Source organism: Lepidochelys olivacea, assembly GCF_965140295.1.
Source record: "Lepidochelys olivacea isolate rLepOli2 genome assembly, chromosome: 4".
NCBI lineage: Eukaryota > Metazoa > Chordata > Testudines > Cheloniidae > Lepidochelys > Lepidochelys olivacea.
In genome coordinates, this window is record NC_140414.1 from 144,116,338 (window position 1) to 144,131,573 (window position 15,236).

Consider the following 15,236-nt stretch of genomic DNA (forward strand, 5'->3'; position numbering starts at 1 on the left):
TTTATGCTTTCTAGGTTCCATATACCCTTCCTGCAAACTGTCAGTTTTTCCTATAACCATTATCTTTTAAAGAACCCATTTCTACTTCTCTTTCGCAACCTTCTCTCTAGACTGGTTTCTCTGTTTCAAAATCAACCTGAATGTATTTGTCAGTGTAAAAAAGAGCAACAGTACCTATGACAAAGTAGCAGAGGTTCAGAGTTCAGGGAACGAGGTGCCTACTTCCAGTAGTGTCATTGGAGTGAATATGACATTATTAGATGTATAGATCAAATGTACAGCTGTGTAAAAAAAAACACCCCCACACACACAAACTGCAGCATTGCTGAAGCCAGTGAGGAAACATCACTGCTCTAGAATTGCAGAAAGCAAAAAAAAAAAAAAAAAACACTAACCCCAAAACCTGCTATTTTCCCCCAACATTTTCACACTTAAAAACTGCTTGTAAACTGCTTGTGAGCCCCCTTGCCCAGTCAGAGTTACATCCTGGCAAGATGAGAGTCTGAAGAAAATATAAGAGGGAAAATCATTGCACATTCTCTTCCACAATAGGTTACTCATGACCTTATGGAGGTATGGAAATATCCAGTGAGAACACTGTTAATATGAAATCTAGTAAATTTCACAAAGTAAGCTGAAAGTTCCAGGCCTGACACCTGCCTGACTCTCCATGATTATTTTTGTAGTTTACAATCATACTGTCTTTTTTTTTTTTAAACAAACTATTTCTCTCTCATCTGTTACTGTATGAAGGATCCACACAAACGATAGGGGAAACAAGCTGATTGAATATAAGTGAAAGCACAGAAACTGATTGTACAGAGTGCAGCCAAATGCATCAAGTAAAAAATACAGAAAATATCTGGTCTTTCGGATCTGTCAGTTACAGTAGGCTTAGGTGTTAATTGAAATGCCAGATAATTTTCAGGGAGAATTGTGATTTAAAAAAAAAAAAAAACTACACTGTTATTCTATGCCAGTGTTTTAGGCCACATTTGAGCAAAGCACTTTCTTACTTAAGTACTTTGCTGAATCAGCACCTTGAAGAAATCAACCTAATACCTCTAGGTTTGGACTTATGTATGGTAGTAAACAGATCTTTTATCCTCCATCCATTTGCTCCCTCTCATAGTTTGGACATCTGCATGATTACCCTCTTAACCTTTAGTTTGAGACACAGAGGTCTCTTTCCTCTGTATTTATGAGAAAGTCTGGAATTTTATTTCGTCAGGTTCTCCATATAAGGTTTATATTAAAATCAGAAAAACTTCGAGAGTTACCAGAAAAAACAAGCGTTTCCAGGTTAATGTTCCCTGCATCATCCCCACTGTTAATAGTTAATGAACCATAGAACACACAGATAATATTCTTTAGTTCAGGACACAATCAATTATTTTTATATCAGCTGTGTGATTTTTTGCCCCCCACAACTTCCTTTTCTACTGGAGATCTCAGGCCGAGGAAAATTTATCAGAAAGCAGAATAAGGTAACTGTCGCTACGCCTTTGTGGACTACTAAAAGATGTGAGCTTTTCTTGGGGAGACAGCAGGTGAGGGACAAGTCATCAGCACAGATTCAAATTAAAGTTTCTTGTGCTCACCTTAAAGGCTGTCGCCAATTCTGCCCCTCCCTACTTGTCATTTATTGTCAATTCCCATATCAACCTGGCCTTCTCCATTCTGCCAACAAGCAAACCTCACCAACCCATTTGTTAGCTTTTCAGACAAACATCTCCATACTTTCACCCGTTCTGCCCTTTTTGCTTGCAAACTTTCCGTTAAATGATCCATCAAGATTTCAGACACAGAGGCAGCCACTTATAGTTCCAAGATCCTCATGGCATAGCTAACACTAGTTCAGACAAACGCTGAAAACAAATAGAAATTCAAGGGCAGATTGGAGACAATATACTCTGTCAAGCTTACTCATCAATTCCACTCAGGATGCAGTATACGGAAATATATGAATCAGAAGTGTTCTGAACAGAATATACAGCAGTGACAGTGGCAAGTTATCAAATTTATCACACTATTTCCTCTACATTTCAAGCTACATGGAGAATTACATTTCATTAAATGTCACCAACACTTATATGGTAAATCATCATTGGTGGTCAGATATCACTGTAAAATACACTGAGTCAGTGGATATAAGACAATCACCACACCAAAATAAAAAAATCTGTAGCATTTGTCCCCTTCCAAAATTTCCCCTAAATTAGCTTTATCATCTCCTTTATACCTTGGCTAACACAGACTTCCTGGCACTCAGAAGCAGCTCTGTCTTGATCTCGTCTATTCTCTGCCTGTCCTCTTCATTCAGATCTGACACAGAACCCTGAGGCTGGCTAGTCAGCTTCAGCTTCACCCATGCTGTGAACAGAAAACATAAAACAGAGAGCCAATCCCTTTATGATGCCATTTTAATTTTAGAGAGAGAAGTGTGCTATACGCTAATTATCAGGATTGGGTGGGAACATACATTAGTATCAGAAATACCATACAAGATAGAATGACTAGGAATAGGACTAAATTTAAATGGACTATTATGACACCTTCTAATGACAGTAAGTGAGAACCTACCTGAATGATGCACTGTAAAGGTGCAGGTACTGTCTGAGCACTCCCTTGCAACCTAATGTGTTGCTGCAGCTGGGCCCCACCTGTAATTTTCCCAAGTGGAGCAGCAATAGCTTCCACTTTAACAACCCAGAGCAAGGAGAAGCCAACATACATTAAGCACATTTTAATAAGGCTTCAGGGCAGGTATCATTACATCAAACAGTTCTAAGTCCAGGAATCACCACAACAATAAATTCATCAAGCCCAGGTTCAGGGCTCCCAATCTCACAGTACACACCCAAGTCTCAGAATTGGGCCAAGTTTGGCTCCAGGCGCCTCAGGGAGCAATTACCACCCAGTGCAGCCTTCCTGGCTTCTTCTCCCCTCTTTCACCCCAGCTCTACTTCCTGTTTATATAACTCAGCCCCTAGGCCAAGGCAGGGTCTTGTTATTTATCCCCAGGCTGCAGGCTCCTGTCTATCCCTTTAAGGGATATCAACCTTTTTCCCCATACACTTTCTCATGTACCCACTGCCTAATCCTCATAACACAATCATCTCTCGATCCAGAGTCAAGTAACATTTTCCTACCAAATGTCTTAACCTAGGACAGCAAGAATATCTATCTACACAAACAGAAAACAGTCATATGAAATAGCTTCCTTTAAAGATATACAGAATCAACAACCATGTTAAGAGTTCAAATCACAAGTTAAGTTGATCCAGCCCAATGGTCTAGTATCAACAATTTGGTGCCATCTATGAATTATTTTGACACTTACGTATTCAAGGGTAATTATCTCAATTTCCAGGAATGGGCAGGGGAAGGGGAAGTCTCTAACTTTAAACTACATGAAAAGTAACCTCAATAGCAAATGCATGACTATTTTCAACTGCTTTTGGAAGACCACCTTCCTCTATAGTTTACTAATATGGCATTTTTACCTGGCAAATTCAGTGTTTTAATTCCATGGAGTTTTGCATATAATTTTAAATCTATGTAATACTATAGTTTATTCTAAGCTGGGACAGAGTACAAAGCTATTAATCTGTAAGAAGACTGCAGATCAAAAACTCTGGGACAGAAGTCTCACGTACCCACAGGGCAGAGTTGATGCAAGCTTCCCCACATCACTGTGCCGGTATAACTCAATCCTGATCTGGAATGGCCTTTCTAGGTGTGAAAAAGTAAGTCTTCATAGCCATTCATTCCTTCGCCTCTCTGACCAGACAGCCAACAAGGGTGCCAATTAGTGCAAATTGTGATAAGGATACCTGAATCTCAGAGGGTAAAGATTCGGTCACCATCACCAATGCCTAATTCAAAATGGTGACACCAAAATGGAAGGCTCCATATATCCCATAACCAATCTGCTGCATCCCAAAAGAATTTTTAAAGCAGCCTCTATTATATTCATCAAAGTAGGATTCAGTGTTCTCATGTCTTGCGTAAAACCCCTCAGTCATTTTAGATAGTGATTTGCTTCTTACCACGAGCTTTTCTCTCCTCTTTCTCCGCACTTTTTAGTATTTGTGTTGCATGTAGCACAGGAGATTCATTTTTCAGAAGACTTTTGACACGGGCAGCTAGTGAATCTACACTGCTACTATCATCGCTCTCTCGAATGCCATCTCCCTCTTCGCTGCCAGCCACATTGGTTTTAGTTTTAGCCAAGGCATGCTGAAAATCCCCAAGGTCACTGGTGATGCTGCCTAAGGGCTCCGTGGCAGAAGGATTCCGCAGTTCTACAACCCTTTCAATGCTTGATTTACTACTTGTACTACTCTTTGTAAGAGCCATGAGAGCAGGCAAGTTTTTATCTACTGCTGCACTACTGCAACCCTCCGGTTCTGACCTCCCTATGGATTTTGCTACGCCACAAGCTTCCATAGCTCCCTGCTGTGTTGGTTTAGTCGTCTCTTCCACAATTTCTTCCTTGGTGGGTAAATCAATAGCAAGAGAGCTTTCCCATTTTAAACTGCGCCTGTGGGGATTCAGGGTCTTCATTAGTGAACTATCTTCTTGCATGCTTCTTCTGGTCAAGGACTCATCCCACGATAATATTCTCTGAAGTGCTGGACTGATCTCCTTTGCTAATCTGGAATCTTCAGAACCATCCTTTTCAATTGGCACTGATGAAAAGTCGCCGACTTCTTGGAAAGGGGCAACAGAAGGGACAGGATCAAACTGAGTCAAAGCTATATTTTCTGCCTCTGCTAAAAGTTTCTGGATCTCTTTCAATGTGTTGGATTCAATGAAGGAATCATTTCCTTGATGCTTATTTAAATCATTAACTGAGGCATCTACATTTGAAGACAGTAGTTCTCCACCGACATCCATTTCATCTGCATCTCCAGCCAAAGGACTAGCGGACAACTTCTCTAGGCTGAGGCCAATATCCCTAGACTCAAATTTATCTATCAGCTTTTGAACACGTTTTGAAACAAGAGTGTGACCCTCTTCAAAGTCAGAGCCAGCTGGAACTGTATGAAGTATCTGGCTCAGTTCAACAGATTTTGAAACAGCAGAAGATTCTGAGCCGCCTTTGGCGGAGTGTGCGGCAGGTAGCTCCAGTTGATGGTAGGCAATACTGCATTGACTCAGTGGTTTGTCTTTGGAAGATCTTGAGAACTGAAGTGAGAGCTCAGTGGGTAATGGAGTATCAGGGCCAGCTTCTGAACCCATTGGTATAGACATGCCGAGTGTGGAAGCACCAGAGTTAAAGCTTATCTGAGTAACGTCAAATGCAGACAGAGAACCTGGGGAGAGGGAAAAAAAGATTAATTAAGGGTTATGGGAAACATTCACCTCAGTGTAGAATATCTGCCTTGTTCCAAAGGCCTCCTAAAAAGTGATTATTCTAGAAAATATATAAGAACCTATATAAGAAAATATACAAGAATATGGCTTCTACTAAAACTGTTTATGATCACGGTTTTCTGAAATAAAGCCTTTTGATCATTTGGTACAAACTTCTAGGATTTATGTACACTAAGGAAACTTTCAAATAACTAGAAACATTATGAACCTAAATGTCTAAGTGCTGAGATATTCTAATTTGATGTGTATTCTTTGCAGAGCAATAAAATGAGAGTACTCATCAGATCTGAAATCCTAAGGATATGTAGAGAAACACTCATGATACTTTAAAAAATAATAAAGTAAAATAAAAACAGAGTGCCTGATTGATATATGCATGGGAGAGAGTTGCATCCAGCCACCTTGGCTCAGAAAGGCAAATCAACTCAATGCAGAGACTCCTGGGAAGACAAGCAGTAGTGACCTTCAAGGAGTTGGTCTGAAAAGTATTAGCTAAAAAGAGATTGCAAGACTGCTCTCCTGAATTGGGTACGAGATCTGGATGCCAGATCAAGGAGGAAATGTTGCATAAAGACTTATGCAGTTCTCTAACCAGCAGCAATGTATATTTCAACAAACAATTCACTGTGAAGGCATGCTATGGAAGTTGCCATAGATCTAGTTGAATGTGCTTTCATTTGCCCCACCTACTAGGTCACAGAATCATGTATTTATTAGTCCTGAACAATTTTTGTTTTCAGGTGGACTCACTCCTGGCTATATCCCCAATTTTGGGCCTCTGGATTGGTTGTATTTAGATAACTGGGTATGACTGTCTACCTGTACCCTAGTCACATATTGCACCAGAGAAACTAAAGAAAGAGAGAAACAAAGATACACTTTTCCCATTATGAAAATATCCTTGTAACACTTTTGTGAACAGCTCTACTTTCAAAACTACTGGAGGCAGAAAGCTGGTAATTGGCACGGAAACACCCCTCACTGAGGAGAAATAACCAAGTGCATGAAGTGTTCTGTTCTCTAAGATTTTTGTAACATGCCTCTGCCTTTCCCCATACCTTCAGATAGCTGGACATGCTTTGTTAAGGTGTCAGTGGATTCCTTCAATGTTCTGAGCTCTGATGGGGAAAATTCAACCTCCCTGATTGGTCCTCTGGGTACAAATGGAGTCAGTATAGCTGAAGGTGACTGATCAATGCCAAGATTACGAAGATACATCTGACACAAAGGGGGGACATGGAACAAAGAAAGCAATAAATATATATGGTACTATTATAAAGGAACTCAGATTTTAACCTACCCCAACCACCATCTCCAAAACGCACAAAGTTTCTATTTTCAACATCCCCCTGCCCTTGAAAAGTTTGTTTCAACCTGTTCTCCAGCAGATGTACCAACAACAAACCAAGACCATTGCATTTATTACACATCAAGCCATCCCTCCACTTGGTCTTAATTTTAGGCCTCCTTCTCTTCCTTTAAAATGGTTACTAATTAAAATCTGGAAGGAAAAAATGAGGCTTTGGTTTAATAGCCCTTTCTATCAAAATGAGAACATGGCACAAGGGAACATACCCTCCTCCTGTCCAAAAAATACCTTAAAACTTGGGCTGGGCATCAGGAAAAATTCCTTAACATTCCAATTACACCATGGGACAGTCTCCAAAGGAAAGTGATGGAAGCCCCATTGCTGGAACTGTTTAAATGTCTTATTGGACAAAGCAGTTGTGAAAGCATTACATGGTACAAGCCTGCACTGGCAACAAAATACTTCCTTTTGTTTGTTTTAAGCCTGCTGTTTATTAATTTCATTTGGTGACCCCTAGTTCTTGTGTATTGTGAGGAGTAAACAACACTTCCTCATTTACTTTCTCCAAACCAGTCATGATTTTATAGACCTCTATCATACCCCCCCCCTTACTCATCTCTTTTCCAAGCTGAAAAGTCCTAGTCTTATTAATCTCTCCTCACATGGAAGCAGTTCCATACCCTTAATAATTTTTGTTGCCCCTTTCTGTACCTTTTCCAAAATATCTTTTTTGAGATGGGGAGACCACATCTGCATGCAGTATTCAAGATGTGGGCGTATCATGGATTTATTTAAAGGTAATACGATATTTTCTGTCCTATTATCTCTTTCTTTCTTCATGATGTTCTTATGTTCTGTCCCTACTAAACAAGAACAGTTTGACTCTAAAGAGAGCACTTGAGATAACCCCATTTTTATATCGAACCAGCAGCATACCCGTTGTGATTGCTGGAAAGTTTCTTCAAGATCATCACTTGGATTTGCTCTTTAGAAAATACAAAAGCTTTTTGAAGAAACTGTTGGGGTTTTTTATTAAAACTTTTTGTAAATCTGTTGACTTGATATTTCACATTTGTCTAATCCCTTGTCTGCAGCTCTACACCATTCTAAGTGATTTTATCAGATCAGTGACTCATGAAGAGTCAGATTTACCTTAAGTAACTTCTTCCCCTTCTCACACTGAATTCAAATTGGAGAGGAACTGACCAATTCTCTTCCCTAGTCAACCTAAAGATTAGAGGAGAAATCAAATTGCCTTGTCACTCCAGCTCCTACCCCAAATAAAGGGAGAAAAGAAAAAGCAAATATTCTGAATATGCTACTATAACAGATTCAAGGGACCTCCCCGGATCAGCTAGGAAAATGATTCCCCCTCTCTCACAAAGTCTGCAACACCAGTGAAGACACTTGCCAGTTAAGCAAAGCTTTATCTGATTCCTTCTCATAAGGACGGTTTAAATTTCGCCTCATCTGTATTATACATTCTGCACTGGCTGGGGAATGAACGAAATGACTTTATAGATCTTTTCCATCTCTATTTCTATTATTGTATTATAGACATACATATTAATAGCCAAATGCATGATCAAACCTCCTGAGTCCTGTCAGTGATTTATGAGAAGAGAATTCCTCAAAACTAATATTAAAGGGGAAATGCTAATTCTATTTAGAACAGCGATAGTTTGTAGTCTCTGATTCTTACCTTTAATAAATTTCACACATCTTTCTTTCAATATTTATCTTCCTAGGCAACTGAGAATAGCTTTATATGCACACAGAAGCTGTTCTAAGATTATTTTCCCAGTGTAAATTTCAAGGAATTTTCAAGGAAAATAAGAGTAAAAGTCTGATTCCAAAGACTAAATTGTTATTATAGAAATCATTTTGCAAGAAGAGGAGCCACTTATTCTGAATTATAAAGTCCATCATTAACATACATCTGCATTTAATTTTCACTAACTCATCAGCTATCAGCAAAGGCAAGTGTTAACATGGCTGCCACCTAATCTGGCAGCCATCCTATATCTAGCCACTCTGAAAAGAGAGGGAGGGGAGACTGGATTAGCAAAAGAAGATCCCATTGGTCTTTATGTAAGGAACTGTAGGCAGAATGGCTATTTTGTGTGTGTGTGTGTGTGTGTGTGTGTGTGTGTATATTAATCATCAGTTGTTTAAGACTTTTACACTGGGGCAAACTTAAAAAAGAAATAATATTTATAGAAGAAGCCATCTGCTTCGCCAGGAATTTTCTGTGTTGCTTTTGCTATTATTGAAGATGTGTGGGTGTGTGAAAAGTTCTCTCTCTTGCATCCTAGCTTTTCCCCAGGGTCTGTGGTAGAATCAAAACCTGACATTTGGGACATCACAGTCTGCTTACATGGAAGAGACTGGAAGGTCATAAATGGCTTGCCGTTGCACTGCAAACAGAAATTCTAGCACCTTGTCCTTTATTTCAAGGCTCTGTTTCACTCAACCCCAACCTATATCACTGACCTTGTCTCCTTTTGCTTTTATTCTTACCTTCTACATTCAGCCACTGTCACCAGCCTTAATACGCCATATATATCCTTTTCCCACTCCTGCCTCCATGCTACCCTCTACACATGGATCATCCTCCCTAAACCCATTGCCCAGGCATTTCCACTGTCTTGTTGAAATATACCCTAAAAGTGTATTACTTCCAGATCAACAATGAGTACTTAAAATACTGATTCAACATTATGGGACAAATTCACTACTGCCATAAACAGGCACAACTCCATTTCAATGGTGCCATGGCCATGTTAGTCAGTAATAAATTTTACCCTGACTGCAGAAAGAGTGTAAGAAAACACTGTAGGAGAAAGTGGGTTTAGAAGATTTTAGTTGTATATATTTTAAAGTTATCTTCAGTGAAGGAGTCCTTTAAAATTACTTGGCTCAGTTACCTTATTTAGAAACTAAATCATATTAGCTAACATCTAAGCTGAAGAAGTCTGTAGCTGTAGCACCAAATATTCTTACCACACATGGGATATTAAAAGCTTCTATAACTACACCAGTCTCTCCATACAATGGGCTCTTTCTTGTGATGTTCAAGCACCTTCAACTCCTATTTCTTTTAACACAAGTTTAGGCCGCTCAGTCTTCCTATGACTAAACCTAAAGAAAAGTGGCAAAATTACAAGCAATATCTTACCGGTATTCTTTCTTCAATATTTATGTCTTTTTTATCTGGAGTTTTCAAAGTAGGAGCCAAGAAAGGAATGACGTTATCCCCTTCTAAACTGGTGAAAAAATCCCTGGCAACTACTGAAGAAGAGCTTGCAGAAGTCAAGTCAACATGGCTACTTGCCTGTGAACTAGCCAAGAGGTTTAAACTATCTGGAGAAATGTCATTGAAATGATCCATACCAATCTGGCTAGTAGAGAGTTCTGGATCATGTGACTGTCTGGTATTATTTTCAAGACCATTGTGTTTCTCTTGCTCACCACTTGGATAGCATTCCTCCTCTCTGAGAAGTTGAGCAACCCTTTCACTGGAAATGAAGACATTTTGATCTGAATTTTGTCCTATGCTATTATTGTCGTCATCACTACCACCACCGGACCCAGTAGTGACAAGAACAGCTGTAAACTGTGGGGTTGTGGAGTCTCCTAACTGAGCACCACTTTCTCTAATTTCAGGCATTCCAGAAACTCTGCTCTTGTCTTCTGTAGGCTGAACAACTTCATCTGGGTTTGTTGCTTGAACAACTTCAATCTGTGAAGCCTCTCTGCTGATAACATGTACTGAGTTGTCAGACTGAGACCTGATAAGTGGTGAAGCATGTGCTGACTTATCACAGGAATGCAAACTGGTCATTGAACCCGTCCCGCCAAAGGGTGCAGCTAAACCACTCTTGAGGTTACCACTGCTGCTGCTCTGCTTTGATAAAATATGATTTAAGGAATCAGCAATTGCACTGTAGGCTTTCTTCCTTGGAGAAACTCCACTCAAGCCACATAAAGCCAAAGCATCAGGTATCTTCTCCATTGGCTGGTTCACGTTCCAAGCTCCTACCTTTTCCATGAAATTAAGGGTAGGGAGAGACTGGATTCTTCCAGTACGAGGATACACTGTTCTTAAGGACTCACAACTTTCACTGTTTATTTCCTGTCCACTCTGGAATGCATGATGCTTCTCAGCAGAAGAAACAAGTGTATTTGTAGATGAGTTCCTAGAAGTTTCTTCATTTAAACAAATAAGAGAAGCCTGAAGATTTGATTTGATAGGAAGGGGCTTACCAGGTACTTCCTGCTTCTCACTTCTGCTTACAAATATCCCCGGGGTGGACTGATAGATTGGTTGAGCTAAATGTCCAAAGAATGAGCCATCATCTACAGGAAGATTAAATAAAGGTGAAATGCCTGTATTTTTATGTCCCCTTTCTATGGTGAAGTCTGAAAGAGTTAATTCACTTCTGTTAATTCCAGACGGGATTTCCACAACAGTATTCTTCTCACTGCATGTTCCACCAGATTCTACACTAGCTGTGACTGGCTGGTCAGATGCGCTGTTCTTGACACTAGTTTTGGACATAGCAGAGAGAGGCTCGTCTTCCTGTTTCCCAGACATTTTAGAAAACAGTTGTTTTTGCTGCTCATCTAGAATGGTTCCCAGGGGCTCCATAGTAACACCAGAGAACCACAATCTGCCAGAGTCATTCAGATCTGAACTATGTCCCTTGGACAACATGAACATTTCTGAAGGCTTTGCAGAAAACACTTCTGGGGCATTGGAATTTTTAAAAGGTTCTCTCCTCAAAACATCAGAAAACATACTGGAGGAGTCAAGCTCAGGAACACACTTTTCTTCTTCCAGCTTCTGATGTGATTCTCTTACAAACACTTTTGACTCCCTGTCAGAAAGCTCAATATTTCCTACTCGCTGCATTGTTTTGTTTTTCCCTGGGTCCCTAGCCGATATGCTCTTGCATGAAGAGCTTTCTGAAGATGAGAACCCACCATGGCTCGATAATCCTATTTCTTTTTCCAGAAGCTCAAGGAGGAGAGGAGCTGGCACATTGCTGTCTAAAAAGAAGTTATTATTTACAAAACCACTAGTGGCTTCCTTTGCAGCAAATACTTCTGGAGGCTGTACTGTTTCTGGCTCGTTTAGCAGCGTTTTTCTATTTGGGTCTGTTAAATTTTCATCTCTATTAGGGATGAAAGATTTGTTAATACCAAGTTTACAATTTTGATCTTCAGCCTTCTCCTTCCTCTCCACAGGTATCTGTCCAGAAAGACAAATGGGGTGCTGAGACAAATAGCTGGTGCAGCTGACATCACAAGGTTCTACAGTGCTGACTGCAAGTGGATGCTCGGACAGGGTCAAGCAGCCACTGACTAAGTCTGAAGGTATTTCAGTGGCTGCCAGCTGCACAGCTTCACTGATCTGCAAAGGCTTTGAATGCTGCTCAGAAGCATCAGAAACATCAGAGGTTCCTCTGGAAGAGAAAAGAAAAAGAAAATGTTTCTCTGGTAACATTTATTTTCAACACCAACATTTTCTGCCTAAAAGAAACAAGCTTAAAGATAGGACTTCTACATGAGAGCAAACAACTAGGATTTAGCAACACATACATCTGAAGGTACTACCCAAATAGTTCAAGCAGATATTTTAAATCCTTAAAAACAGGGTAATTTACTTTAAAAAAAATGATTACTATATCCCTATAAATAATGGTTTGGAAATATAACTACTATGGTTCTAATGAGCATGTCAGTGTTTTCCACCAGTTAGGACCCTCTAACTCTCTTTGTATTCATAGGTCTCATTTTTGTTAATAGTTAAAAAATGTGACAACTATATATTGTTTAGAAATGAATACCCTACACAGTATTCGTTTTAAAAATCTTCCAAGTTAGGACTTCAAATATTTTTCAACGAGGATATAAAATAGGCCAGGCCTGAAATTAACACCAGGGGTTGCAATAGTTAGGATACTGCCACAGATTTCTTACATTTTTGTCTTCACCCTGAATTATTAAATGCCTTATTTGCTTTTGATAATCATTCTTCTATGAGCTTCACTCCACGGTGCATACAATAGTTCTTCAACATTCATTGGAAGATCAATTCCAGCTGAATCCACAAAGTCTTAAATCACATGTTATTAACCAGTAATGAAACAGTGACACTTGGCACTGGGATACAACATACTTTTTTCCTTCCTCATGCCTGGATTCTTGTGTCATGTAACCTAAATACTGACAACATTGCAAGGAGACTGCATGCATCTATGTCTTGAAATGCACATTTTTTTTAAAACAGAGTACACTCCTTACCAACATCACACAAGAAGAATCATTTGTTTTCCTTCTGAACAAAGACTCTCTAGGACAAGAGTTTTAGTGAAATGTAAAATGCAATAGGCTAAAATTTTAAGGCCCCTTTGTATAGCCAGAACAATGTAAACTGGCCTTAGTGAAAAGAGAATTAAGACCTCATCCCTACAACACAATCATAACTGCTCAAAAGTAGAGCTAGCCAAAAACCATTCATTCAGTTTTAGAAAAAAATTCGAAGTTTCAAAATGTTTTGTTTCACATTAGAACAAGAACAAGACCTTTCTACACTTTAATAAAAAAAACATGAAAGACATCTCCACTCCAGCATAGCCAGTAGCCTAGTGGCCAGGGCACTCACCCGGGATGCGGGAGACCCAGGTTCAAATCCATGCATGGAACTCAGGTAGAGGAGAGATTTGAATCTGGATCTCTCACAACCCAGGTGAGTGCCCTAGTCACTAGGTTACTAAGGAACTAAGTGCCTTGCATAATGACAGGTTTCAGAGTAACAGCCGTGTTAGTCTGTATTTGCAAAAAGAAAAGGAGTACTTGTGCACCTTAGAGACTAACCAATTTATTTGAGCATGAGCTTTCGTAAGCTACAGCTCTAAGGTGCCACAAGTACTCCCTTTCTTTTTAAGGAACTACGGTCTCACACACTCACCAGAAATCACATCCTGGACCCAAGAAATATTCCCAATGTCAATTTTCAAGAATTAACATTTTCTGACAAAAAATGTCTTATTGAAAAATTCACAACCAGCTCTACTCATAAAGATTGATCAATCCATATTAGCGTCCATGGGGCTGGAATATCAGACAGGGCCCTGGGGAACGAGAGAGTGCCTCATGCCATTCAACTGTGATTTCTCTCAAATGATTAAGGAGACACAGAATGACTCAAAAGGGGTTTTGGCCAGTCATCCTCAAGAAAGGGGTTAAAATGAGGAGAAAATGGAAGGACCAGTAAAACGGACAGGCTTTTCCCCAAACAGAACTCAAGGATATCTAATCAGATTTTATCCAGTTTCTGTCCTGTCCATCTTCTAATGTGATCACTTTAATTCATTGTGCCATTAATACAAACTATCTGCAGCAGATTCTACTTAATAGCAACCTGGATACTAACAACTAGTCCTGTCCCAATGACTTTAATGTTAATGAATTCGGATATTGCCAACAGCATGCGTTTATTAAGAACATCTTGTGGAAGAAAGGCCCCAACTACAGGCAGATTTGCAAGGCTGCACCCAGCAAAAGAAGTACTGGGATGTGTCTCCCTTGCCTGCAGTCCCGCAAACTTGCCTGCGGCCAGTGCTCAGTAACTCCTGGAGCTTCCTTCTGGTGCTGCAGCCCTGCAAACCTGCCTGTGCAAAGGACCACATAGGAGGTAAGGAGCTGTGGGCTGCAAGGAGACACTGTGGGCAAGGCAATGGTGGGAGTGGGGTTGCAGCCCAGGTGTCAGAATTGCACAGGTTTCAGAGTAACAGCCGTGTTAGTCTGTATTCGCAAAAAGAAAAGGAGTACTTGTGGCACCTTAGAGACTAACCAATTTATTTGAGCATGAGCTTTCGTGAGCTACAGCTCACTTGCACAATTGCACAGTATCTCTCCCTGCCCTCTCCAGGTTCCACCCTGCGGGAGGACTTTACACAGGGAAGGAAGCACTGTGTCGAGCTGACTCCCGACCTCTGGAGAGTCCAGGGAGAGGTACCAGGTAGCTCCATGATAGGGGCGCCATTTAGGTGGGAACAAGGGGGTGCTCCTGCCCCCCTCTGAGTTTCGTACAGGAGGTATGCTCCCAGGCAGAGCTCTTAACTGCACAGCATTAGTGTGGAATGTGAGTTCTGCAGAGAGGTGCTTCTCCCAGCCTGTGCCCCTGGGGCAGGAAGCCAATCAGAGGCAGGGTGATTAAGATAAGAAAGGGCTGGTAATTAAATTAAAGATCTGGAAGTCTTTAGATGAACCTGTAAAACAGGAATCCCACTGCAGGGGATGGGGGATGCTGAAGAAATCCCCCCACCCCCTGAGTCTGCAGGGGACTCAGAAGAAATACAGCCAAGCCCTCTGAGCCAAGTTTACATTTAGAAAAGAGGGAGATGTGAGGGGCGTAGGTGAAAAGAAAGGTTTCAGAGTAACAGCCGTGTTAGTCTGTATTCGCAAAAAGAAAAGGAGTACTTGTGGTACCTTAGAGACTAACCAATTTATTTGAGCATGAGCTTTACCAGCAGGA

At 40.4% G+C, this 15,236-nt stretch overlaps 1 protein-coding gene across 6 annotated transcripts in view; it reads right to left on the minus strand.

Moving 5' to 3' along the window:
* Positions 1–15,236, minus strand: part of ALMS1 (ALMS1 centrosome and basal body associated protein) — a 129,178-nt gene that overhangs the window by 62,158 nt on the left and 51,784 nt on the right. For 5 of the 6 annotated variants that reach the window (XM_084626542.1, XM_084626540.1, XM_084626539.1 and 2 more), the window contains 4 exons: positions 9,870–12,159; positions 6,441–6,600; positions 4,053–5,321; positions 2,243–2,373 (listed from right to left, as the gene is read on the minus strand). In XM_084626542.1, the coding sequence (XP_084482668.1) occupies positions 2,243–2,373; positions 4,053–5,321; positions 6,441–6,600; positions 9,870–12,159 (3,850 nt within the window). Of the gene's footprint in view, positions 1–2,242; positions 2,374–4,052; positions 5,322–6,440; positions 6,601–7,843; positions 7,900–9,869; positions 12,160–15,236 lie in introns of those variants that run through there. The other variant, XM_084626544.1, reaches the window with a different exon arrangement.